Genomic DNA, 25,317 nt, shown 5'->3' on the forward strand with positions numbered 1-25,317 from the left:
ATAAGGGAGTACTGTATACACTTACCACTTTCTTTACAGCTTGCTATGCAATGTAATAAAATGGAATACAAATTTTTGTATAAACTTTTAAAATAAAGATTAGAATTCATAAAATTAAAAAAAAATCAGCAATGGCTCTTATTTCAGATTTTACTACAATACACCATTATGCAAGATGTGAAAGATTACTGTAAAATGGGTGGAGGGGTTTACATATAGTTGACTTATGTAGTGAATATATGATTAAATCCATAGAGTTATCACTGATAATGACTAAGTCATCTGGGGTGTTAGTATATGACGAATAGCAGGTTAACATGGCTATGTAAATCTTCAAAATTATAAGACTTGAAAAACCACTGCTCTTAAATTATCTTTTAGTTACTATCACATTTCAATGTTTAAAGGAGAATGCAGCACCTCCTTTCTTGTCATTTCTATTGACTGTACACATCACACAACTTAATTTAAATTAGTAATGTAGCAGAGAAAAAAGAAAATCACAAATGTTGTTTATCTACATTTCCTATAATATCCACAAGTTTGTAACTGTATGCCAATAGTAGTTCATCTAGAGAAGATACTTTATTTTTAATTCTTCTGATATTTTTATAAAAGCAGTGAAAAGTCAGCTGTTTGCCATGAAGAAAGGTATTAGACTTACACAGGATGGGAAATCTTGAGTAAGAGGTAAATTGCTGTTTCTTCATCTTCCTCTTCATGTCATTGATACCTTTCATAAATTGATAAACTGATGGAATAGATGATCTCCCTTTTAAAAAAACTGTTTGTTGCAATTCACAAATTTGATTATGCTCTATGCACACAAAGTGAAACTTTAATGTTGTGAGGAGTTCATAATTGGGTTTGTTTGTTTCCTCATCTATCTACATTTCCTATGATACCCACAAGCTCGTAACTGTATGCTAATAGTAGTTCATTTAGAGAAGGTACTTTATTTTTAATTCTTCTGACATTTTTATAAAGCAGTGAAAAGTTAACTGTTTGCCATGAAGGAAGGTATTAGACTTACATGGGATGTGAAATATTAAGTAAAAGGTAGATTGCTGTTTCTTCATCTTCCTCGTCATGTCATTGATATTTTTCATAAATTGATAAACTTATGGAATAGATGATCTCCCTTTTAAACTATGTTTGCACTCCACAAATTTGATTATGCTCTATGCACACAAAGTAAAACTTTAATGCTGAAGAGTTTCTAATTGTTTTAGTTTGTTTCCTCACTAAGCTGTACCAGCTTTAAATAATGTTACGTTTATTAACATTAACGAATTCCAACATCTTACACATTAACATATGCACATAATATGGAGTGGCTAATGTTGGAGTTCTATTCCCATGTAAGTCCCAATACTCAGAAGTTCTCCTGGGTTTCTTTATCTGAAAACAAATAGGAATGTTTCATTTGGATCTACTGATTTTGGTTCTCTTGATGTTCCGTATACAGTGGACCTCTGCTCTACGATTGGTTCGCTGTACGATCAAATCACTTTACGATGGACTCTCCATAATAAAATACCATTCACTATGCGATATGTAGTAAGAACCAGTCAGTGGGATCATGTTTGCAAATTGAATTTTAATTCTATACAGTCCCAATAAGCGAAAATAGGAGGAATATTATCCACAGGCTATAAAAGTAAAGATATAAAGCACAAATTTACACTTTGTTACCTTACCAATTACCAAAATTAAATGATACATAAAAATTGGAAGAATACTTTCTACAGGTTAGCAAAATAAAAGTAAATTTATGCTTATGTACATAGCTTAATTAATACTCTGATATGTACATATTAACTAGTTGATATTTCTGTTCACTGACATTTTTTCTTTTAGGTTGTAAAATTTAAAACAATAAAAAATGATAAGCAATCAGTAACAAAGAACACAGCATACACAAATTGCAACTAACATGATAGGCGCAAGTGAGATACGGAGTAACAAGTTTACAAAGCTTAAAAAATAGGAATGAAGAGAAGATTTTGAAAATTTATTTGTTTTTATATGATTGAAAATTTCAGTGAAAGGAAACACATTTCATCATAATAACGTTAAAAACACAAATTTCAGCCATCGATATTATCACAAATGCAATAAGATTGAGTTTACTCCCGTTTATAATAGATTGCACTAACAGAAAAGCCCAATAAACTGGAAACTGCAAATTGTTTTTATTGTTTTTTAGTTGCGACCTCCAGAAATGTGCTTTAGAAAAATATCACAAAGGCATTCAAAATCGATTCTTATACTGAACATATGATAATGATGAAAGTGTAGTGCATTTTAATGATTTGAATTGGTTTTTTGAAATTTGTATCTATAAAGTGGCTGATTCTACTAACGAGTGATCATGTTACTGGCACCTACTTGTTTCACTTTACTTTGGGCTTATAATAATTGTCTTCAACCAGACCACGTGATCCTTCCTCTCAGACCAGCGGTTTCCAAACTGCACTGCAGTGCTGCAGAGAAATCACAGGGGTGCCATGGGATATTTTAAATTTTCGATTGAAACAGTGATACTAGACATCTGTCAGACACTGCACGAACTACTAACTCAAAGTAGTTCACAGTTTCAACATTACTTATTAAGTTGTTTCGACCTAACTACTTAATAAACAGAACTGTTAAGTATTTCTTTTGGCCTAGGGGCGGTGTGAAAAAATTACTGAGACACTAAGGGCACCGTGAACCAAGAAAGTTTAGGAACCTCAGCCCATAGCAGCATTGTAAATATGTTGGCCATGTGTTTTGTTTTTGAATCCTTTAGTTGAAGTGATTTTTTTATGTTGTGTTTATTTAACATAAATTTGTATAAAACTAATTGCAATTTCCATAATAAAAATTACCTTTTAGAGAGCTAAATATCTTAGTTATATAGTGAAAATTTCAAGGTCTAAAATTTCCGAGGTCTTGGAATGAATTACCAAAAAACAATGTGCTATTGGGTTCACATTATGACATTTTCATGATACAATGGTTTCTCTGGAATGGATTAATATTAACATCTTACACATTGTATTGTAATATTGTAAAGTGGGGATTCACTGTATATATATTCTTAGCCAGCTGGAAAGCATTTTGCAATTGCTTTTGCAAAAATTAAAAACAGTAGTCCTAATAGATGTGATCATATTCATGCCCTTTTTTTGGGCCAGTAGATTACAGCTTACGAGTGCTGCTCTGTCTTGATGAAAGTATTGTGTGGTGCATGATGTCTGGTGTACCCATAATAATCACTGTATAAACAATTATTATTTTGATATCATTAATGAAGCCATTAATGATATCAAAATATCATGGTTAACTTGTCAAAAATATAGAAGTTATTGAAATTAGTTCTCTGTGTATCATTAAAATTTTTCTTTATTTGTCATTATCATGTTAAATTTTACTCCATTATAGTGAATATGTCACACTAAAAAGTATGATTTTGAATTCTAAATTTAATTTTAACCGTTTTTTTTCCCTAGGGGAAGAAGAAAGGTTTTTGCATTGAAATTAATAAAGAATGAATATTTTATCATGTAATAATTCTGCCAATATATTAACAGAAATCATATTTCTTACTTTAAAGAAATATAATTTTTTTTCAAGTGTATTTTTTTTCAAGTTTATTTAATTCAAGTGTTTGAATTAAATAAACATTGAATTAGCAATAGTAATGATTAATTTTTCTCTACTTCCCAATAGAACAGATATTGACCTAGTGTTTATTAAATTCCTTTTCGGTACATAGATACATGACATAGACACTTAAGCTATTACTGTAGTCATCACTATGAAATATGCCAATTTTATCATCTGCCTAAATAGTGCAAGTGCAGAACATCAAATTTGCTGTTAGAACTTTTAAAGTGCAAGAAGCAATACCAAAGAACTTTCAGAGACATGATACCCCTTTCATGAAATTTATACCTTAAATTTGGAACTTTGTTCTATTTCTCTAAAATGTATGCGAAAATTAATATGTATTTGGAAAATATGAATAAGCTATCAGCTAGCTCATATTGTTACCAGTTTAAGTGATGCAATTACTGCTCACAAAAATGTTTCGATCCCTCTGCAACTGCTTTGTATGATAATGCATTAAACACATCATGTTTTGTTAGGAATAACAGGCAATGAAAGGAAAAAGAATGGGTATTTTAAAAGTGAATTATAAAGTGAGTTATAAAGAAAGGCTAAAAGCCTAAAAATCAGTATTCTAAGTGGAATATAAAAGAAGTTCCAAAATTTAAATATTCGCCAGTGAATATTATAACGGTAATTACTATTATAGGATTATTATAAACCCATTTTACTGCTAATGAATGGTTTATACAACTGCAAGATTATAAATGAAAATCAACTTGCATATGATAGAATATTGCATTATAAGAGATTACTTCAAATGGTGTTATATTTTCTTGAAGAACAGAATCTAAAATCTGAAAAGATATTCCAAGGTAGGAGAAAACCTTTTTATTCTTCTTATTAGCATTAGTAGAGGCATATGGTGAAAGGAAGCAAGCTTATACAGCATCAGCCAAAAAAAAAAATCCCATTTTCGCCCAATCACAATTTGCTACAAATGTCTGTCTAGTTCTGCCTTGAATTTATTTAACTGTCAACTTCCACAACGACAGGTGGAAGTTTGTTCCAGCAATCAACCACCTGCTGGCTAAAGGCAGATTTCTGCACATCTATTCTACAACTGTCTTTCCTCAATTTGAATTTATGTCCCCTCAGGCAATTAATCTGGGCAAGAAAGAAGAATCCCATCAGCATTGAGCTTTCTTAAACCATAACTCTACATTCTTCCTAAAATGAGGCCTCCAGACCTGTATGCAATACTCAAGTGTGATCTGACCATTGCCTTATACAAGGGGATAATCACCTCCTTATCCATGCTTGCAAAATACCTGAATATCATTGAGAAGACCCCATGAGCTGCTCTGGCAGCCTGTCTGCACTACTTAGAAAACTTCATATCTGACTGCACAGTTACCCCAGGTCCTTTTCATTCTCCAGCCCTGAGTGTAGTACCACACAGTTGGTAGGTTACTGCTACCTATATGCAGTACTTTTCATTTGTCGATGTTACACTTCAGTTGCACCTCTCTCTGCCCAACTTTTATAGATCCTGTTGTAGTAGTATACTGTCATTAACAACCCTGCCAACCTTCGTATCATTTGCAAACTTGAACATTAAGTCTGATATACCTTCATCAATATCATTGATAAATATAGAAAATAATAATGGGCCCAGCACTGAACCCTGAGCAGTGTCCATTGATTACCACTCTCTGTCTTTTCCCACTCAACCATCCCTTTATCCATAGCAGCAGCTTGCCCTTAATGCCATACTGCTCCAATTTGTACATCAGTCTTCCATGTGCAAAACTTGGTTACAACAAGCATCAAGGGACTGGCAAAATTTTCTCGTTATAACCATTACTCGCTATATCAGTGAAAGCAGAAATGGGGAAACCCTGGGGCCATTAAACAATGAACACTTTATATCAGTGATGAGTTAAATCTACCTACTATTTTTTTAAATTCTCAATAACTTGATAAACAGATAGATTCAAAAAACAAAAGAAATATTAGAGAGAAAAAATAATGAGTATATACCTACATATTATTTGTATTAATATGCTTGTATAAACTACAATACACTTAATATCAAATACAATTTATTTGTTTGTAATTTTAAAACCATACACTTAATACTAAACAGAGTTTATTTCTCTGTAATTAAAAACAATACTATTTAATAATAAATAAGATTTCAATTAGTCTTTATTTATGAATCTTAAAATTGACATTTGTTTTAAAGATTTCACTTTGATATTTCTTAAGTTTTCCCTTAAAACACTGAACACGTTAAAAGTCTCATTACTTGCCTTAGTTCCTTCAAAAAAATTGACTGATGTGTCCATTGCACCTTGACCTTCTGAGATTGTTGTCACTGATTTTGATTCACTTTCAATTGTCATCATATCATCATCACAATCATCGTCTTTACCATCGTTGTCATCTTTGTTGAGCACAGCATCTACAATGTCACTCTCTGTAGGAAGACCACTAGTTAATAAGTTGTCATCGACTCGCACAAATTCATCAATGTTATCTGTATTAAAACCTACAACATTGTTATGTAGCAACTATTCGGATAATGGTAAGTCATTTTCTTCATTTCCATCTTCATCTACAATTGAAATTTCATTTGAATTTAATTTCGATTTCTTGAAGCAATTCGATATGGTTGTTGAAGTAACGTTGTTCCACACATCATTCAATAAATTTATAGCATCCAAAATAGATATAGACTCAGTAAGTTTCTGTTCTCTCTGACTGATCAGATGTAGAACTAGAATTCTTTTATAAAATCCTTTCAAACTCTTGATTGCACCTATGTCCATTGGTTGTAAAATTGAGGTTTCATTGGTAGGCAGAAACACTAGGCTTAATGTTGGACAAATTTTGAATCTGGGGATGTGCAGGACAGTTAACAACTAACAATAAAATATTTTCTTCTTTTTGAATAGCTTCTTATTCCAATCATTTATGTATTGCTGAAAAATATCCGAAGTCATCTAAGCTTTCTTGTTTGCAGTGTAATCCACAGGAAGTTTCCTTACATTTTAGAAACACCAAGGTTTTAACAAATTTCTGATAAGTTTTTTTTTTTTTATCAGTTCCTGTCATATTTGCGTGTACGAGCACCATCAACGAGCCTTTGATTTTTTTTCCACCAACACATTTTCCCCCTTTTTTATTTAAATATATTGTCAGGTGTAAAATTATAAAAAAAAGTCCTGTTTCTTCGGTGTTGTAGATGTCTTTGTCATTGAAATCTTTCCTGATTTCTGCCCAAACAGTCAATCCATTCATTTGCCATTATTGGATCTGCAGATTAAGATTCACCACTAATTTTTGCATAAACAGTGTTATGTCGGTTTTTTAATCGATCAAGCCAACTGTTGTTACATTTAAAATCATCGCATCCAAATTGTTTAGCAAATTTTTTTGCTTGTGCCTTCAAGATCAGGCCGTCTATTGAAAATCCAGCACATTCTTTGTGTAATGAACCATTTAAGCAGTGCTTCATCAAAGTTCGTAACCTTGCAGTTTCTAAATTTTTTTTTCGATTATGTTCTTTTCCAGTGCCAATATGTAAACATTTTTATTCTTCCACAATGTTGGTACACTTGAAGAGAACAAAGCAAACCTTTTATACATTTCAACATTTTTTGCAGCACATTCTAACTCACTAATAATTTCGACTTTTTCGTGAATCGAGAGACACTTTCTTTTGTTAGTAGATATGTTTCCAAAGGAAGGGTTCGTTTCTAACTGATTGTACTTTAAAATGATATAGTGATCTGCATACAAATTACAAAGTTCTTAGAAGTCCCGAAATAAATTTATGGTTCAGGGAATACAAGACAGTTTGTAAATAGGGTAATGCAACAAGTGGAACACCAGTGCACTATTGTATAGCCCCTGTCGGAAGAACAAGGTCATAAACCAGCTGCTAATCTGATGCAGGTGGTCATAAAGCTAAGTCGCCCTTTTCATTTTTGTCTATTCCAAGAATTGGGTTTTTTCGACTACCCGAGCAATTAAAAATGTTTGCATAGTTACCAAAATTTGTTCAGTATATCCATGTAGTACGCTCATTATAACAGTGAGTGATTGTATGGGAATACTCATAAATTAAAATCATTATGGCTTTTTGCTCATTACAGCCGTGATCTCATTATTTCTGTGCTTGTTATAACCAATTTCAACTGTATATGATATCAAATTTATGTTTTGCATCCAGTTCTTTTGTGACCACATCATTGTATCCAATCAAATTGGTAAGACAAGAATTTCCCTTAACAATTATTGCTGCTGTGTGCAATTTATGAAATCACAAAGAACTGTAAACAAAATGATCACTTCTATGTTGACACTATAATGCAAGTTGTTCCAGAACAGAAACTAAAATTATAGTAGCAGTTTAGTAAATTGCTTGTTTCATCGTTAGGTTCTTTTCTGTTGTAAGCTTAACATTAAACATAGTATCTTAATTACTAGGATAAAAAGCTTAGTTGTTCATCAAAGTGATGCTGTGATGAAATATTCTTGGTGATTAAAATATATGGAACTCTATGATGATATCAAAAATGAATATTGAAGCTGCGGATAATTGTCTTTTGCTTACATCAACTGTGTGTCTGTTTAACTTGTACCTAACTTGCTTTATTTAAATATATTTTTTCTTTTACTCTAAAGAGGAAGACTCTTGTTATTAATTAAAAACATCCAATACATAAAATTAAAACCAAGTGATATACTTAAGATATCAGAGCCTGTGTCAATTTAAGTGAGGAAACCAAAGACCTGGCCTATACATAAAAAGTTTTACAGGGGCAAATATTAAAAAAAAAAAAAAAAAAAAATTTCACGGGATTATTTCTTTGTTAAAAGGGGGGCATAGTTAGTTTGTCCAAATTCAGCCAAATACAACAAAACATTACAATACTTAGGACAAATGAAAAATAAAATAGATATTTCCTTTTTTCCTTGATTGTTATTTATATATGAGAAGTTAAAATGTAGAATTTTGATTGCAACAGTTATTTATTTATTTTTTTTGCTAAACGTTTTTCTTGTGTAGTGATTTAAGTACTATTAAATCTGTTAAATACTGATACTAATATAACTATAGTACTAATAAAACCATATTTTGGTAATCTAACTTAGATTCTCAAGACTATTCAAAAGTACAGCAGACCCTTGATGAAGGAAGACCATCACACAAGAAAATAAATACTGATTATACTGCTTCTTGGATAAGCTCAGAAGATTCTATGTCTTCCATTGTAAATGAGCCTATTGAACGGCACTCTGACTACATAGAAAAAATAGCTAGTGAACTTGAAAACTTTAACACAAATGTTTCAGAAAGGTGGGATGCCTTATCACGAGTAACTGAAGAAGACAGTGAAACATCTGAGCCTTCTACAGTGTGTGAAGTAGAAGATAGCAAGGGAAATCAACAAGTAGTTTCAGATACTTACCAAGAAGCAAAAATTGTTTCCTGTCCCAATTCTGATGAGCAAGAGCTAACAGATGATGAACAAGAAATGGAGCAGGCTTCTGAAGAGAAAGTTGGAATATCTGAAAATAGATTATCTCTTGAAGGTGTACGTGATGTTTTCACTAATCGGCGTAAAATGGAAGATGCATCTGTTCAAACAATGAACATGGAATTTACTGAAGAAGGTAATTTAGAAATAAAAACTGAATCGTCTCCATCTCTAAGGAGGTTTTTAAGAGGACAAGCAGTTGATGGTTCACAAGATCATTTTGCTAAATATGGTGAGGAAATCAGCTTTTCTGACTCAGCAATACAAGATGACAGTTCTGGTACTGATGCACCATTACATGAGCAATGTGGTGCTACATCTTTATCTATTTTAACTTCAGAAAATCCCTCAACAGAATGTGAATATAGTATAGCATCGAGTGTCAGTCACGAAGAAGTGAAATCATTAAATGAAGATATTAAAGAAACTGATGAAAAAGATATTCAAGTACAAAAACACATATTTGATGCTTTTGCCTCCATCCCAGATAAGGTAACTTGCAATAATTTGTCAACTAGTACAAGCGAGGAAAAGAGTAAGTTAAAAAGTGGTAACTCAAAGGTGCTAGACATTGCAAATATTAGCACAGATGAACAGCTTTTATATCAATCTGCTTATAATGCAAGGCCAGCTGCAACTTCCAGTTATGGTGCTTTACCCAAAATTCTTTCCTCTAAAACTACTAGCAGTGATACCAAAAAACATAAACTTTCAAAGTTACACTCACTGTCAGATCATAAAACAAGTATTCATAAACATTCTAAAGCATCTTCAACTGAGGAGTTACATTCTGTACATCCTCATACATTAGAAAGCAATATTCATGCTCATCAGCAATATGGAACAAGTGATAAAAGTGTGTCGTGTGACATTGCTGTTGAACAAGACGATGATGACGATGACTCTTATTCTTTTATAAGTCAACCACTAAATACTCAAAAGAGGAAAGATAAACATTTCAAGGCTTCAAAACATGTATCACTCAGTTTTCAAGAAGAAGAAGATGAGGAGGATTCTCATGTTGTTTGCCTATATACAAAATCTGTTTTTGTTTATCCATATAATATTGATCCAAAATTAACAGATACACAACATTTCAAAGAATTTAAAATGGCAAATAGAAAGGGCGAAATTAATCCTACTCTGCAAGAAAGCTCTGTATCAGCTGCATCGACACAAATACCTGTTGTTAGTTATTGGCAACTTGAAATGTCAGAGCCAGATTCTTTTGTATCATCTCATTCTGAATTCAGTACACATTTACCTTCAAGTGAGCAGAAGAATCAGGATCAACCTGAAAATGAGCATTCTAGTCCAAAACATAGAATCAGTCATTCATCTAAAGATTTTGATGTTGAGGATATACAAAAATTTGAAACAACATGGAATAATAAAATAAGCAAAAAGCAAGATTCTGCACTAGAAGTACAAGAAGATTCTTCATCATTACATTCTAAATCAGTATCACCAGATGTGATAAGAAGACGTTATCATCCATATTTGAGAAGACAGAATACTTATCCCCTCTTCAGAGGTTATCAGCATACTTGTACTAATTGTTTGAAAGCTCAAGAATTGGAAATGTTGGGAAAAATTCCATTAATTGGTGATAAATTATCTCTCAGTCATACAAATGTGCATAAAGAAAACATTTCTTCATTTGGTTATGATATTCCACTTCAACATCATCCTTTTCCATATGCTCAGATGATTATTTATGTAGAAAATGATGTGCCATTGAATATTCAGGATCATCAATCAGGAGCAATAGTTACAGATATTACAGAGGAAACTGATGTACCTGCTAGTCACCAGCAGAATTCTGAGCAGAACACTTCTTCAGCTGCTAGTAACAGGTTCACCTCCTCTGTAGTCCATCCTATTTGTGATCCAATTAACTGTGATATTGCAAGTTTTGTTGAAATTTTCCCATATAATTTTGAACCATCCACAGACTTTATAATCTGGGAAAACCATGTGACAACTAGGCAACTGCCTCGGAAAGCATCTTCAGGAAATGATGAAAAGTCTTCACATTTGTTTACTAATGCTGCCAATAAATCTAGTTCAGTGATATGTCAAGATTCACAAGAAAAAAAGATAGTAAAACCTTCTAATATGCAGGGTGCTGAAATGGAAGATACAGACATGAAAATTAATGCAATCAAAGTTGCTGATGTAAATGTAAGCTCTTCTATAGAGCAAACCGAAAGGACAGAATTATCTGAACTACATATTGAAATTGTAGATAATCCCTTATTACCAGATAATTTGGGGCTACCAGTTGCAATTGTGTCACAGGATGAAGATGCTAACTGTGGTGTGCTGAATTTGGAACAGAGTTCATTAGAAGAACCAGAATGCGTAAGAAAAGTAAAAGAACCAGATTTAGTAGAGGAACATGAATGCATAAGGGAATTAAAAGAACCAGATTCAGTAAAGGAACCTGAATGCATAAGGGAAGAATTGCAAAAGGCAGACATGCCACCTGCACAACCATCCTCTGATATGAGTGATGTGTCTCCGAGTACAATACTTCATGACATGAAATATGATGATATTGTTGGTGGTCTTAAATTGCTAGAGCATGCAACCTCTGGTGTCAGTGAGAATATGGTTAAAGTACAAGAAATACCTCAAAGTAAAATAGATGCTTCTGTTCAAGTGGATATTTACGACATTCCAGTACTGCTTCAAAAATTGAAAGAAATGGAAACGGTATGTATTAATTGAATAAATGAAGCATGTCCTTTTTTACTGTTAGAAATCTTTTTCTGCACAATTCTGTATAAACATTTTTTTTTTTAAGTTCTAGAACAGAGCCACTGTGATCATATCTTTAATGAAATTGGAAATCAATCTTTCAATGGCACAGTTGACAATAATTAAACCTCTTATTACATTAATTAATAATACAATAACACATCTAAATAACAATCTTTTTTGTGAATGACATTACATGGAAATTAGTAATTAAATTGGAAAAGGTAAAAAACAGATTTCATGTATATTTGCAAATTAAATCGTTTATTGATTGATATCCAGTATTGGAAAAAAGGATTTCTTGCACAGTGGCACATTCACTTAACTAAATAAAATTGCATCTGTGTTAACATTTCTCAGATCCCCTCTGGGATTCTGTTTTCAAGACTAACTGTACTGTAGAGGTGACTGGACCCTTCAGACAGTTTACAAACCTGTTAATTTTATGCAAAGTTATATAGTTAATTGTACATGCTTTTGTGTAGAAAATCCTCTTTTCCATCCCTGTGTATCAATCAATACAGTGTATCAATCCTGTGTACCCTGTGTATCAATCAATACAAACAATACACTATTGAATTTGTGTTTGCTTGAATGCATCTGTGCATTTTTTTACCTTTGGAAATTTAATTATCAGTATTTTGTTATTTCAATATTAAATTTCATTACATTGGTATGAAATTGTAGAAGTGCACGTGCGCGAGTTGTGGCATGTGGTGTTCATTTACGCTCCTCATATTAATTCAGTTTTAGATTAGTTATACTTTACGTTATGAAATGATTCGCCTACCAATGAATTCCTCTTCCTCTGCTCAAGCTTGATGTGGTATCATCTTCGTGATATGATAAACAGGTATTTCTGATTTTTTAATTATTCTGCTCATGTTTGAAGTTCTTCATTATGATGTATGCACAGCGCCTTAGTCCTCAAGAATTTAGCAAATGCCCCACTACCCTGAAGGCTTAAGTGGACAATGAGTCAACCTTGACCAAGTTAGAAAGCATTGCCACTACTGAGTTCCCTAGGGAAATCCTCCCTCTCTTCTGTCTTTTGTGCTTAGCACACCTGTCACAACCATTTATGTTTTCTTGTGTTTTCTCAGTAATCTCTTTGGAAACGTGAATATAAAAGCTGCAAGCTTAATAGTGCCAGAGCAAACAAACTACTCGGAATTAAAAACTAACTAAATAAAACTGAACATTGTTCACTACTTCTAAGCAATTTAAAGACCCGAAATCAGGCATGTCACAGAAACAGAATAACTTGCAACAATTCGTCTGCCTAGCCTGCCGCGACGTGAAGGAACCAACCATTCGATGTCATGTATGCAAATTAAACTTTTGTGCCCACTCAGTTAAAACAGACATCGCACATCTTTCTAAACTACGTCGGAGAAGGTTCGCATGTGATAAATGCCTTAGAGAAGACGCTGAAGTATCTGAACTTCCTCTATCCCAGACTGAAACTAGCCCTATCGACCAGATGTTAACTGATCTCATTCAACATTCAAATACTGGTTTGCCTGAACTTATGACCATCACATGCGACGAAACAGTGGTCGACGGAATACTACCTGACGGGGTTGCCAACCACGATGTATGCAGCGCTAATCAGTCCAAGTCTCCACTGGAAACTAATGATCAAAATTGTGCCTCGGTCATTAATGTGTTCTCCACCTCAAACCAGACGCTAGTCACAACAGGTACTTTTCAACGTGAAGATGAATCTCCAAGAATTAACGCCGAAGCTACAGTGTCGACCCCTCCTCTACAGTCAGACAGCGTAGACTTCTTGGTCCTCCTAATTCACCAGTTGAGATCCCAAATTGAGGATCTGAAGGATGAAGTTTACTCGCTGAGGAACCAAAATAAACATATCACACATGCTCTCTGACCTCTGCTCTTTGGTGAGCGAAAATGGAAAGCTGACATCTCAGCCACCAATAATAAATAAACGGACAAAATCTACACAAACTGTCAAATCTTCTAGCCTTATAAAGCCTGGCTCCCATGCTCAAATTCACTCGAGACAATCAGTAGATAGATCTCCAGACACTCCGACTGAGCACATTAGCAGGGCCCAATCACGCCCTCAGCAGAAGGCTGGTGACCAACCACAGCTGCAATCTTATGAAGAAGTATCCCAACCAGAGAACCCATCAGAAAATAGTAAACACTCCCTACAAGCCCCAGAACTAAACAGTAATTCAATAAACGCCCATCAAGCTCTGCCCACGTCATATGCTGGTATGCTTACCAACAGCCCTTCTAGCGATACTTACGTCCCATCTGGAGATACACAAAATTCCCTCATTACCACAGCCAACCCTGCCTCAAATTCCTCTGGATGCCTTTCTGATATCAATATTGATTGCCTTTCCCATCACGCTAATATTCATAACCAGATCTCCCTGCCCCGCCTAGTAACAGCTTCTAAATCTCGTCTGACACTGGCCGAGAAATATAACATCTTGGTAGTTTCCACCAAAGCCGAGATTTTTGCATCCAGATTTGGACCTAGAACATCTCCTGAATCTATAATGAGAATGTTTAACGAGGAACATAACCTCTCAGTTCAGGTTAAACGGCTTAAAAGCTGGCAAACACGCTATGCCTCTTTCCTTATAATGTGTTCTCCTGCTGTCTATAAAAAAGTTATAGATCCAGCCTCCTGGCCCCAAGGTATATATCAGACCATTTTCTGAGAAAAAGAGCCCCCATCAACAACCTCAACTAATTCACCCTCCTCGATAGCAATCAATGCTGCAAGGGAACAAGCATGAATGCCCCACATTCCGGGCAATTTCTCAAAATGTGCGCAGCATAATTCAAAATTATACAAGTGGTGACAAACAGCGCCATCATCAAATTGATACCATCAGCCTTCAACCACCAATAAATAACAGTTTGGGAATGCTGATCCCAACGTAGGTCACGAATTGACAAACTAGAAAGCCTGCCATTAATAAAAATACTAGAGACACATGCCTTAAAAAGATCCACAAAACTTGCATAATCAGAGTCTTGTACCAGAATGTTAGAAGCCTCTGCAACAAACTGGATATCATTGATCAAATCTTACTCGCTAGTGATATTGATATTCTCTGTGCTACAGAAACCTGGCTTGATAAAGACCAAGAATTTTTCACATCTTGTACTCCAGCTGGATATAAATCAGCGTTTACTTCTAGAGTTGACCAAAGAGGAGGCGGCGTTGCCATTTTCTTTAAGAGCTCACAGGCCTCACTTGTTCATCAAGTATCTAGCAAAACAACAGCATATGAAGCTCTCGCTGTTACTCTCAGCCACAATAGCGTTCTTATAGATGTAATTGCCATATATATACCCCCAGCACCTTCATATGACGCCATCCATGAAATATCAAACTGGATCATTAACCAGCTTCATCCTTCAGCTTTGCACTTTGTCTGTGGCGACTTTAATCTTCCTCCCCAACTAGCTAACCTTCAGCAAATGCTCCTGTCAAACCTACCTTGTACTGGGTTACAAATGATTAATGATCTCCCGACCAGAGGTAACAATCAACTAGATCTCATCCTTGCCTCTTTTCCTTGCACACCTGATTACATGCCAGAGACTTATTTTAATTCGGACCACAAGCCAATTATTGTTCTTTTACAGATACCTGCTCCAAACTTCAATGTTATGAATTCAATTAACACCAGAGTAATAGTTAGTCCCAGATTTTTGAGCATTGCTAAATGTGTTGAGGCTGCCTCTGCCATCCCGTGGTCAGTTCTAGAAAACTGTGATCTTGAAATTGCAGTAAATCTGCTTACTAATTGGCTTAAGACTATTGCGACATTTGCAGCATCAAAAAGAATTTCTATTATGCCTCGGTCCAGAGCATGGTGGACTCCCCATCTTAATATGAGCTTCAAATTAAAACAGCAACTCCACAAAATGTGGAAGCAGTCGCAAAGTGTTCAAGACAGGATAGCCTACTCTAGAGCCCGTGGAACATTCAACAGGCTGAAATCTCAAGCAATTAAGAAGTATATGGACACCACCCTTCGTAGAGGAAAACCTACTTTGAACGGCCTTCAGATTTCCCCCTAAATCTTGAACCTGACCAGTGGCTAGACTTTATATCTAGATTTGCCTCGAACTCAGAACAATGTGCTCATCTTGAGACACCAACAACTGAAATCCCCCCCCCCCGACACGCTTTCTGCAGTATCAGTTTCCAGGGAACAGCTTATTGCTGCCATAAATTCTACACCGGCTTCTGCTAAGGCAGGTGCAGATGAAATACCTCAATTCATTATTAAATGTCTTAGCCCATACATTTTGGGTCCCCTTCTAACTATTTTCAATGCTATTTTGTCAAGTAATTTCTTTCCCCAGCAATGGAACATCTACCTTGTGAAGCCTATACCAAAAATTCAATCACCTACTCTTCTTAAGCACTACCGGCCAATCTCCAATGCCTCAAGTCTTCTAAAACTCCTAAAGAAGATACTTCTCCCCATTTTAACTAAACAACTTCTTCCATATCAGCCTCATCAAATCCACTACTCTCTTCCTCATAGATCCACTGTGACTAATCTCTTAGCCACCACCAGCTCTATCCTCTCTGCGTTTGAATCTCATGCAGAGCTTGCAGTCACTTATGTAAACCTCGAAGCAGCATTTGACTCAATAAATGTTCCTGCAATGCTGAAGCTACTTTCAGACCATTATCAAATCAAGGGAAACACTCTACAGTTCCTCACTTCACGCCTTCAAAATAGAATAATCCGGCTTACTGTCCACAGCCAAACATACGAGCGATGTGTCTCTTCAGGCGTGCCACAGGGTGGTGTCTTATCCGGCCTCTTATTTACAGCGCTCATCTCGCCGCTTGTTGAGTCCAGGCATGATACTCTATGCTAATCTGATGATATGAAACTCCTCACACTGATTTCTCCACATGATGATCTTATCGTGATAACAGCATCAATTAACAATATACTCCTGGAATTTGCGAACTACCTCAACCAGTTTGGACTAAAAATAAATCCAGAAAAGTCTGAGTTTATGATATTCTCGTTAAAAGAAAACGCCTTCCTATATTCAGCCAACACTATGCAATTCCCCTATTCCCATCATCAAGAAACATACTGATTTGGGGGTTGTTTTTGATCCTAAGCTCTGCTTTGGTAACCAAATGGAAAAGCTGCTCACCCAGGCAGCTCGACTCCGATGGATGGCCAAACAGCATTTGCATTATATTAATGAAGTAACGACCACCAGAAGATATATAAAAAGCACGGTATACTCTCTGCTTCTATATGCTGCAGAAGTATGGGCATCTGCTGCCCCTAGCACAATTCGACCACTCTTTTCTACTGAGTTTTGGCTCTTAAAATGGGTCATAAACAAACATAAACTTCCTCCACAGTTAAGGACAACTGAAATGGCCAGTTTGATAAAAATTCACAGGCTTCCCACGCTGATTAGGGTGAAATGCCTTACCACAACTGTAAAAATGATCACTGGAAAGATTTCGGCACCATCATTCTGGGACCTGTGCTCTTGGAGAGTCCCTCAGCCTTCCCTCAGAGCGACTCCAACTCTATGCCCACATCTCGGCTGTCTCCACCTATCCGATAGGTTTCTGCCATATCAGCTACTTTCATGTGCCCAGTCTTTGGATGCTGACCTTAATAAGTTTTCTAGTGATAAGGAGTATAGACGCCGCATCCTTAAATTGTACTTCCCCGTCCCTGATTCTGCTCCTTGAAGCTCGCCTCAATGCCGCAATCCAGCAATGCAACATGAAGATGGCTTACCAACCAACCTTGTAGTTTTTCACCTGTATATTCTTTGTACATTGTGATGTTTATAATTGTGTTATACTTTGAGTGTTGAGCTCTATTTACTTTTGATTCATTCATATATGTATTTTATATTTAATTTATTAATTTCCTTTCTTACATATTTCACTGTAATATCACTGTTAACCCCTGGCCTTGTGGCCGTGAAGAGCTTATTGCAATGTATCCATTGTATTACTATTATTATTATTGCAATAAAGATTTCTAAATATGTATTTTGTTATATTATTGCCTTACATCTTTAAATGAGGTTCAGAATGTCATTTCAATGCATTTTTCCCACAAAATTAGTTCCTGTCTATATTTTGTTTGTTATTCAGTCTCTGTACTTGTGGAGAGTGAATTCTTGTTAATGAATTCTTGTATTATAAAGAATTCCACAACTAGGGGTCATGAATTCAAATTACAGGGCTTGAGGTTCAGATTAGATTGTAGGAAGTTTTCTTTTAGCCAGTGACTCATTGATTGCTGGAACAAGTTGCCCTCACAGGTAGTTGAGGCTGATAGTTTTAATAAATTCAAAGGTCAAATGGATACTTGCCTGTGTGAGGAGGGAAGCATATAATTTGTGTTATCTTATCTACTTGGTTGGTTTTTTTTTTTGCCAATGCAGCAAAGCATGTGACTACCTTGCACTACATGATGAATATTATTACTAATAGAAGTTAGAAATAATAGTTGTAAGAAACTGTTTGGAAACATGAAGAGCACTGGTTATTACCAGTGCTCTTCATGTTTAATATCTAATCTAATCACCAATGTTTAATAAAATCTGTGATAAAGGATCTTTTTGCCTAGACTGCAAACTAGTTTACTGACATATGAGTTAGTGCACATTGCATCATTTTTATTCGTGTAGGTATAAAATGATCATCTACTAAGGTAGATGAATTACCATCATTTTAATTGTATCTCATGTGAATACATTCACAACGAGTTGCCATGGTATTACACTACTTTGAATAAGTAACGCTTCACCAATGGGGCGCCTCCGTAGCCAGGTGGGAAGGAGCAGCAGTGCGTAGCACACACTTCTTGATTAGACCGGGGTTCGAGCCCGTCACCACCAAATACGGAGGATGCGGAAAGGTCAGGGAATGACCACTGCACCGGAGCAATATGGCCTTAGTTGCTAATGCTCCTAAAAAAAAAAATAAAATAAAAATAACAACAACTTCACCAATGGAGACTATTGTTACTTATTCTTGGTGAATACCACTACCCAGACAGCACCATTTCAAGGCCTTTTGGTCTCTCTTCGGTGGGTGGGCAGGTACCCTAGTGTTGTAGTAGTGACAACCCAGTTATGAAGTATAACTCCACAGTATGAGAGATGCCCAATGGTGTGTGCTGATTTAGACTAATGGATATTTTTGCCTAGACTGCGAAGGAGTTTACTGACATAGTTAGTGCAAATTGCATCATAAATTAGATGAATTTACCAGGGCAGGTACCCTGGTAAATTCATCTAATCATACCAGGGTACCTGTCTACCCACCGAAGAGAGGTCAAAAGCCTTGAAATGGTGCTTGAATAAGCATTACTTATTCAAGGTAGTACCATGGCAACTCATTGTAAAGATATTCGCAACATGAGATGTTGTTGTTTGGTTTTTTAGGAGCATTAGCAAGTAAGGCCATATTGCTCCGGGGATATGCAGTGGTCATTCCCTGACCTTTCCGCATCCTCCGTATTTGGTGGTCACAGGCTCGAACCCCAGTTTAATCAAGAAGCATATGCTACGCACTGTTGCTCCTGTCCACCTGGCTACAGAGACGCCGCAATATGAGATATAATTAAAATGATGCCAATTCTTCTACCTTGGTAGATGATCATTTTATACATACATGTATAAAAATGATGCAATTTGCACTAACCCAAGTGTCAGTAAAATCTGTGATGCTTACTAATGGGAGTGCTTCTACCATCTTTTGAACTTCTGAAAGAAATATGCCTAGGTTGAGTTATGAGATGACATACAGAATAGGGATGAAGCACTTGATATTATTTAAAACTGAAATGTGAGAAGCAGAGTGTTACTCTTAGCACTGGCTGTTGTAGTGACCAGAGATGCAGCAGATAACATGGTGTGGCTGTTTATAGTGGGATAAAAAAATTATTTTTCAAATGGAGTCAGATACACACAGGGTTGATCTCACATGTGAAAAAAATTGTGGTGTTGAATTGAAAGAGGTTGCAGTTTTTTCTACGAACCTTGAAAGTAGTGCTAAGGAGTCTAATCTCACTGTTGGTACAGAGACCACTAAGTCTGCAAATTTCAAACATAGATTAAGGAAGAATTGGAATTCTTCACGTAAGCTAGAATTTCAGGATCCAAGTATATCTCAAGATAAATTGTCACTGAGTCAAAGCAAAGAATCTTCTGAGGCCTCTATCTCTGGAGGTGTAGGTGATGGAGTGGGAGGAGGTTCTCTCAGGTAACACTATCGTGTTAGCAGAATTGGATAGTGAGGATAATAGGGTTGATAAGGACATTGCACTTTTGGCACCACGTAGATCTCCTGAATATTCCATCAAAACATGTTGTCAAAGGTGGTTATGCTATGGTGGGGAAGAAAGTTCAGTTGGATAACTGTGTTGATCGTGCAGTAGGTCTCCCGTTTTAAGACGAAATAATAGGAGGAAAGTCAAGGTCTATACTCCTAAGAATGATTAGGATAAGGAATTACATAAAGTTAAGAAAAATGTTCAGAATGATATGGATTTGGCTGCGAAAAATAAAAATTCTTCAGCTAAAATTGAGATAGGGAACGATACTAAGAGAGTATCCTATCATTGTGTTCAAAAGAAATTAGGAACGAAAACATGAATTTTAATCCTTTTGTCCAAAAACATGACTTCTTTTGGGGAGAGAAACTGCCTCGAGCAGATGGCGATTATGTAGGAGATAATACTCATAGCTTTACAGAAATAACATTTAAATTGCTCAAAGATCTGGAAGATTTCCTTTTTTCCAAGGAGAGTGGTATCAGTTGGAGTTCAATCAGAGGAATACTGTCTAGATGGGATCTTGAGGCCATAATTTTGGAACTTGGAATTCAGAATGAGAAATTTAGGGAATGGATACAATGTATGCATGAATCCACTCAGTATTTTATAGGCAAAATACAGATAATTGACAAAATCTGAAACTTTATAGTGATGTAGTTAAGAGTGACGTGACTTCTGCTGCGAAGGATGTTGGCTTGAAAGTTAGTTCCTCAGGCGATGAAGTGGCTAGATCATATGATGATGAGCATGTTTTATTAATTCAAGCTAATGATGACTGTGTACTTAAAAGTAGTGAAGAGGTCCAAATTGCTGTGGATAAGGAAATGAGAAATTCGTTGGTCGGGATACGGAAGGTAAGAAAAGTATTTGATCGTGGCATTGTTTTAGAAACGCAAACTAAAAAAGACAGAGAAGAAATAAAAAAGTGCTAACAATTGACAAGCCTTGGATTAGCTTTTGGATTTTCCAAAAAAACCTGGAATGAAGTTAATTGTGTATGATGTTAGTAAGGAAGTTCAGAAGGATGATCTTCTACGTGACATGTATGAGAAAAATCTTTTGCACTTGGGATTGATAAAAGAGGAGATGGTTGCTGAGGTCACTGTTCGCTTCATAAATATGAACAGGAGTGATTCTGGGAATAACTGGATTTTGGAGGTTTCACAAAGAATTAGAATGTTTCTAATGCAACAGCAGTGCTTGTTTGTTAGACTGATGTCATACAGGTTAAACAATTTCCATCTTGTGACTGTATGCTACAACTGTCAGGGTTTTGGGCATACTACCAAAACATGTAGACGATGAGATCCTATATGCAGCCATTGTGCTGGAAAAGGCCATACATATGAAAATTGCAAAGACATTAACAAAGAGGCTGCGTGTTCAAACTGTATTGCTAGAAATCATGTGGGAGACCATTCTGTTCGTGACATAAAGTGTCCAGAATATCAGAGTACTTAAACTAATTAAACTGCGTATGGTTGATTCCTTTCATAACTATGGCCAATAGTCCAAATTACTGGAACTCAAATGAGTGCACTCACAATATAAGTTTATATGGATAGTGTTCTTGATAAACTAGGAGATTTGCCCATATTGTTTGCAATTGATTCCAATGCCAAGAGTTCACCTCGGTTCAGTGGCACTACTGATGATAGAGGGAAAGCTGTAGATGATATGATAGTGGCATGGAAGCTTATGGTTCACAATCAACCTGGGGAGGAGTCCACCTTTTGGACAGTAAATGGTTGAGTCAAATGTAGACTTAACTCTTACAATCTTAATTGACGCTAGATTTGTCTGTGGATGGAAAATCAAATCTGACTGGGTATTGAGTGATCATAGTGCGATATTTTATGAAATCAGTACACATAGGAAAAACAGTGTTGGCTTGAATCAATTATGCTGCTTTGCTGTTAAGCATGCAAACTGAGTTAACTTTGAGATAAGTCTTCAGTGGACCATGATTGTGATCTCTGAGTTATCTAAGATGGCAGGTGAGAACACTGTGGGGTTTTTGCAAAAACTTATCTATGATGCGTGTGTAGCTGCTATGAAATGGAAACAGATAAAACATAGACCAGTTAAGTGGTGGACACCTCAGCTTACTCTATTGAAAAAACAGGTTAATAAGGCTAGGAAGCAATTTCAGAAGAGCAAACGTAGGGAAAGTGCCTTGGAAGTTATTTGATTAAAGAAAGGCTGTCAAAGCCTTCGTAACAAGTATGTCCATGCTATCGCTAAACAGAAATATGACTACTGAAAAACAGTGAAAACAGCAGAAAATAATGACCCTTGAGGATTGGTATATAAAATTTGTACTGACAAATTCAGAGCAGCTGCTGGTGTTATATATCTATCGGCAAGGGCACCACTGAGACGTGTAGTTGAGAAGATTCCATGAGTGCAATCTTAGATCACCTTATAGGTAATGATAACATGGCTGATAACCCATGTGTTAATCTAGAACATCGTCATGTGCATGCGTTGAATGAGTCGTATGGTAATGACATTGAAGAATTACCCTTTACCCATGATGAACTTTTCACCGTTGTTGTCCATTAAAAATAACAAATGTCCAGGTATGGACCTATTGGAGGGAGAGGTAATCAAAAAGTTTTCTAATCTTTATTCAATCAAGTTGTTACAAGTTTTTAATAACTGTCTAAGAGATGGCGTATTTCCATCTCCCTGGAAGGATGCACTGCTCAAGATTATCCTAAAATCTCCAACCAAGCCAACCAGTTCACCTGCTTCGTATGGACCTATTGCACTGCTTCCTGGTCTTGGTAAAGTTTATGAGAAGCTTTTAGCCATGCAGATTGCTATCTATCAAAGAAGTAATATTAGCATTTCTAACAAACAATATGGTTTCACTCCTGGTACAATGTTCAGGAATCAAATTATAAATATACCTTGGGAATTTTTGTAGACTGCTGGTGCCTTTGATTCCATTAGTTGGGACAGTGTACAGATGATGTTGCGCATGGCTAAATGTTCTTTTAATATTTTCTCTATAATTAAAGATTACTTTAGGGATCGCACAGTAACAGTTAAGTCAAATTTTGGATCGATTACACGTCGTGTGACTCGAGGCTGTCTGTTTGAAAGATTGTCTCTTGAGCCAATCTTCCAAAACCAAGTTTTGGAAGATTGGCTGAAGCATTCTGCAGGCCATAAATGATTATGGCCTGCAGAACGGTTTCCACAGAAGCTTTGCAAGTGTTAGCTGGCAAAATGCCACTTAATTTGCAGTTAGTGTTTAGAAGCCTATCCTTTTATTTGAGAAGAGGTATAAAATCTGAGTTGCTGGGCATCGAAATTATTACTTTAAATGACTTGAGAAAGGGAAAGAAGAGGATTTGGGAGCTCCTTTTACAAAAATGGCAAAACAGGTGGAATTGTTCAAAAAAAGATAGAATAACATTAAAATTTTTTCCTTATGTTAATGGTGTGAATTATATTAAACCAATCTGGTTAGTACCAAATCTACGTTGTGCATTCTTACTAACAGGTCATGGATGATTTTTCACTAAACTGAATAGTCTTGGAATCATAGCAAGATGCAACTGTACGTGTGGTGATCTGGAAACATGGGAACACATTGTGTTTAATTGTTTGGAATATGCTGATTTGTGTTTTGATTTACTGAATAATGTTGGTGTAATGTAACTCGTCTGGGTGGGTGGGATTGAGCCAGTACTAATTAAAACAAGGGATAATTTTATTGCCTTTCAAAATTTTGCAAATTCAGTTTTTGTGAGAAGGAATATACTTTTGCAATTGGAAGAGTCAAGGTTGATAATGGAGAATTGATTGACTGTACCCTCTTCTTCCATAGCTGAGTGGTCAGGAACAGAAGTGCAGTAGCACACACTCCTTGAGTAGACCGGGGTTCAAGCCCCTGACTGCTAAATACAGTTGATCTGCCAACCCGCACTGGACCAGTGGCAGATTATGGTCCTTTTCCCTCAACATGAATTGCTGAGGAGGCTTCCATCCTGCAGTATAATAGTTGCAGTTTGCCTTTTTTTTTTTTTTTACCTTTTACCCTCTTCTTTACATGGAACAGTATTCTTTTTTTTATATAGGAAAGGAAAATTCTTTGCAGAGGTGGACAGGATGTTGGTACTCTGTTTCCTTAATGGGTGGGTGTCCACTTCTGCTCCTACCAACACAGTCAGCAAGAAGCCTTAGTTGATGTTTTTTTGATTTGATCCTGCAATAACACCTTCTTCCAGCTTGGTTTTGCCGATTATTATGAGTAACTTCTGTTGAGCTCTCTGACTGCTGGTAGATGTCTGTTCATTGAACTATTTATCTTTTGGAGATTACCAGCAATGATCAGTCTCTAGGATGCAATGCTTGTGCTCATCTGTGGATAGTGTCTCTTCATCGGTTTCTGTTGTAACCTACTTGTCCAGCTCATTGTGATGATCAGTCTCTAGAATGTGATGCTTGTGCTCATCTGTGGACAGTGTCTCTTCATCAGTTTCTGCTGTAGCCTACTTGACCAGGTTGTTGTGCTGTAGCTGAGAGGATGACCATTGTACAGTATAGTTTATTTATAATGTGAATGTGAAATTTGTATTGTTAATAATTGTATAATGTACTATACCATTTCTATATATTTAGTGGATCTGCCAGATTTTTTTGGCTAGGGGCCACTTTATACTCAATAAATGGAAAAAAAAAAAAAATGTCCGTGTTCTAAGAGAATAAAGAATAGGGACAAGTACTTTTTGATGTATGTGAATAAAAAGAAGAAGAAGAAGAAAACAAATCAGATTGAACCCTTGTATAATGGGTGTGGAAAAGTCTTAGATAATCCAGCTGATGAAGTGAACAGGTACTTTGCATTGATCTTTACGGATAAAAAACCCTCATAGTGAGGAGAGGCTGAGCAGTTTGAAATTAGTAATATTGAAATTATAGATGATTTTTTATTAGAAAAGCTTTTGAGCCTAAAGGCAAGCAAGGTTCCCAGAATTGATGGCAGTAATCTTGAAAGAGGCCAGAAGAAAGCAAAGTGTACCATTATTTTATGCTGGCAT

General features: G+C 35.8%; 1 protein-coding gene across 1 annotated transcript in view; it reads left to right on the forward strand.

The window, feature by feature from the left end:
* LOC150079265 (uncharacterized) overlaps positions 1 to 25,317 on the forward strand; it is a 359,584-nt gene that overhangs the window by 143,172 nt on the left and 191,095 nt on the right. The window contains exon 8 of the mRNA XM_090383011.1: positions 8,764 to 11,867. Within this exon, the coding sequence (XP_090239137.1) occupies positions 8,764 to 11,867 (3,104 nt within the window). The remainder of the gene's footprint in view (positions 1 to 8,763; positions 11,868 to 25,317) is intronic.

This window comes from Mastigoproctus giganteus, chromosome 10, assembly GCF_048544385.1.
Source record: "Mastigoproctus giganteus isolate SK-2022 chromosome 10, ASM4854438v1, whole genome shotgun sequence".
Lineage (NCBI taxonomy): Eukaryota > Metazoa > Arthropoda > Arachnida > Uropygi > Thelyphonidae > Mastigoproctus > Mastigoproctus giganteus.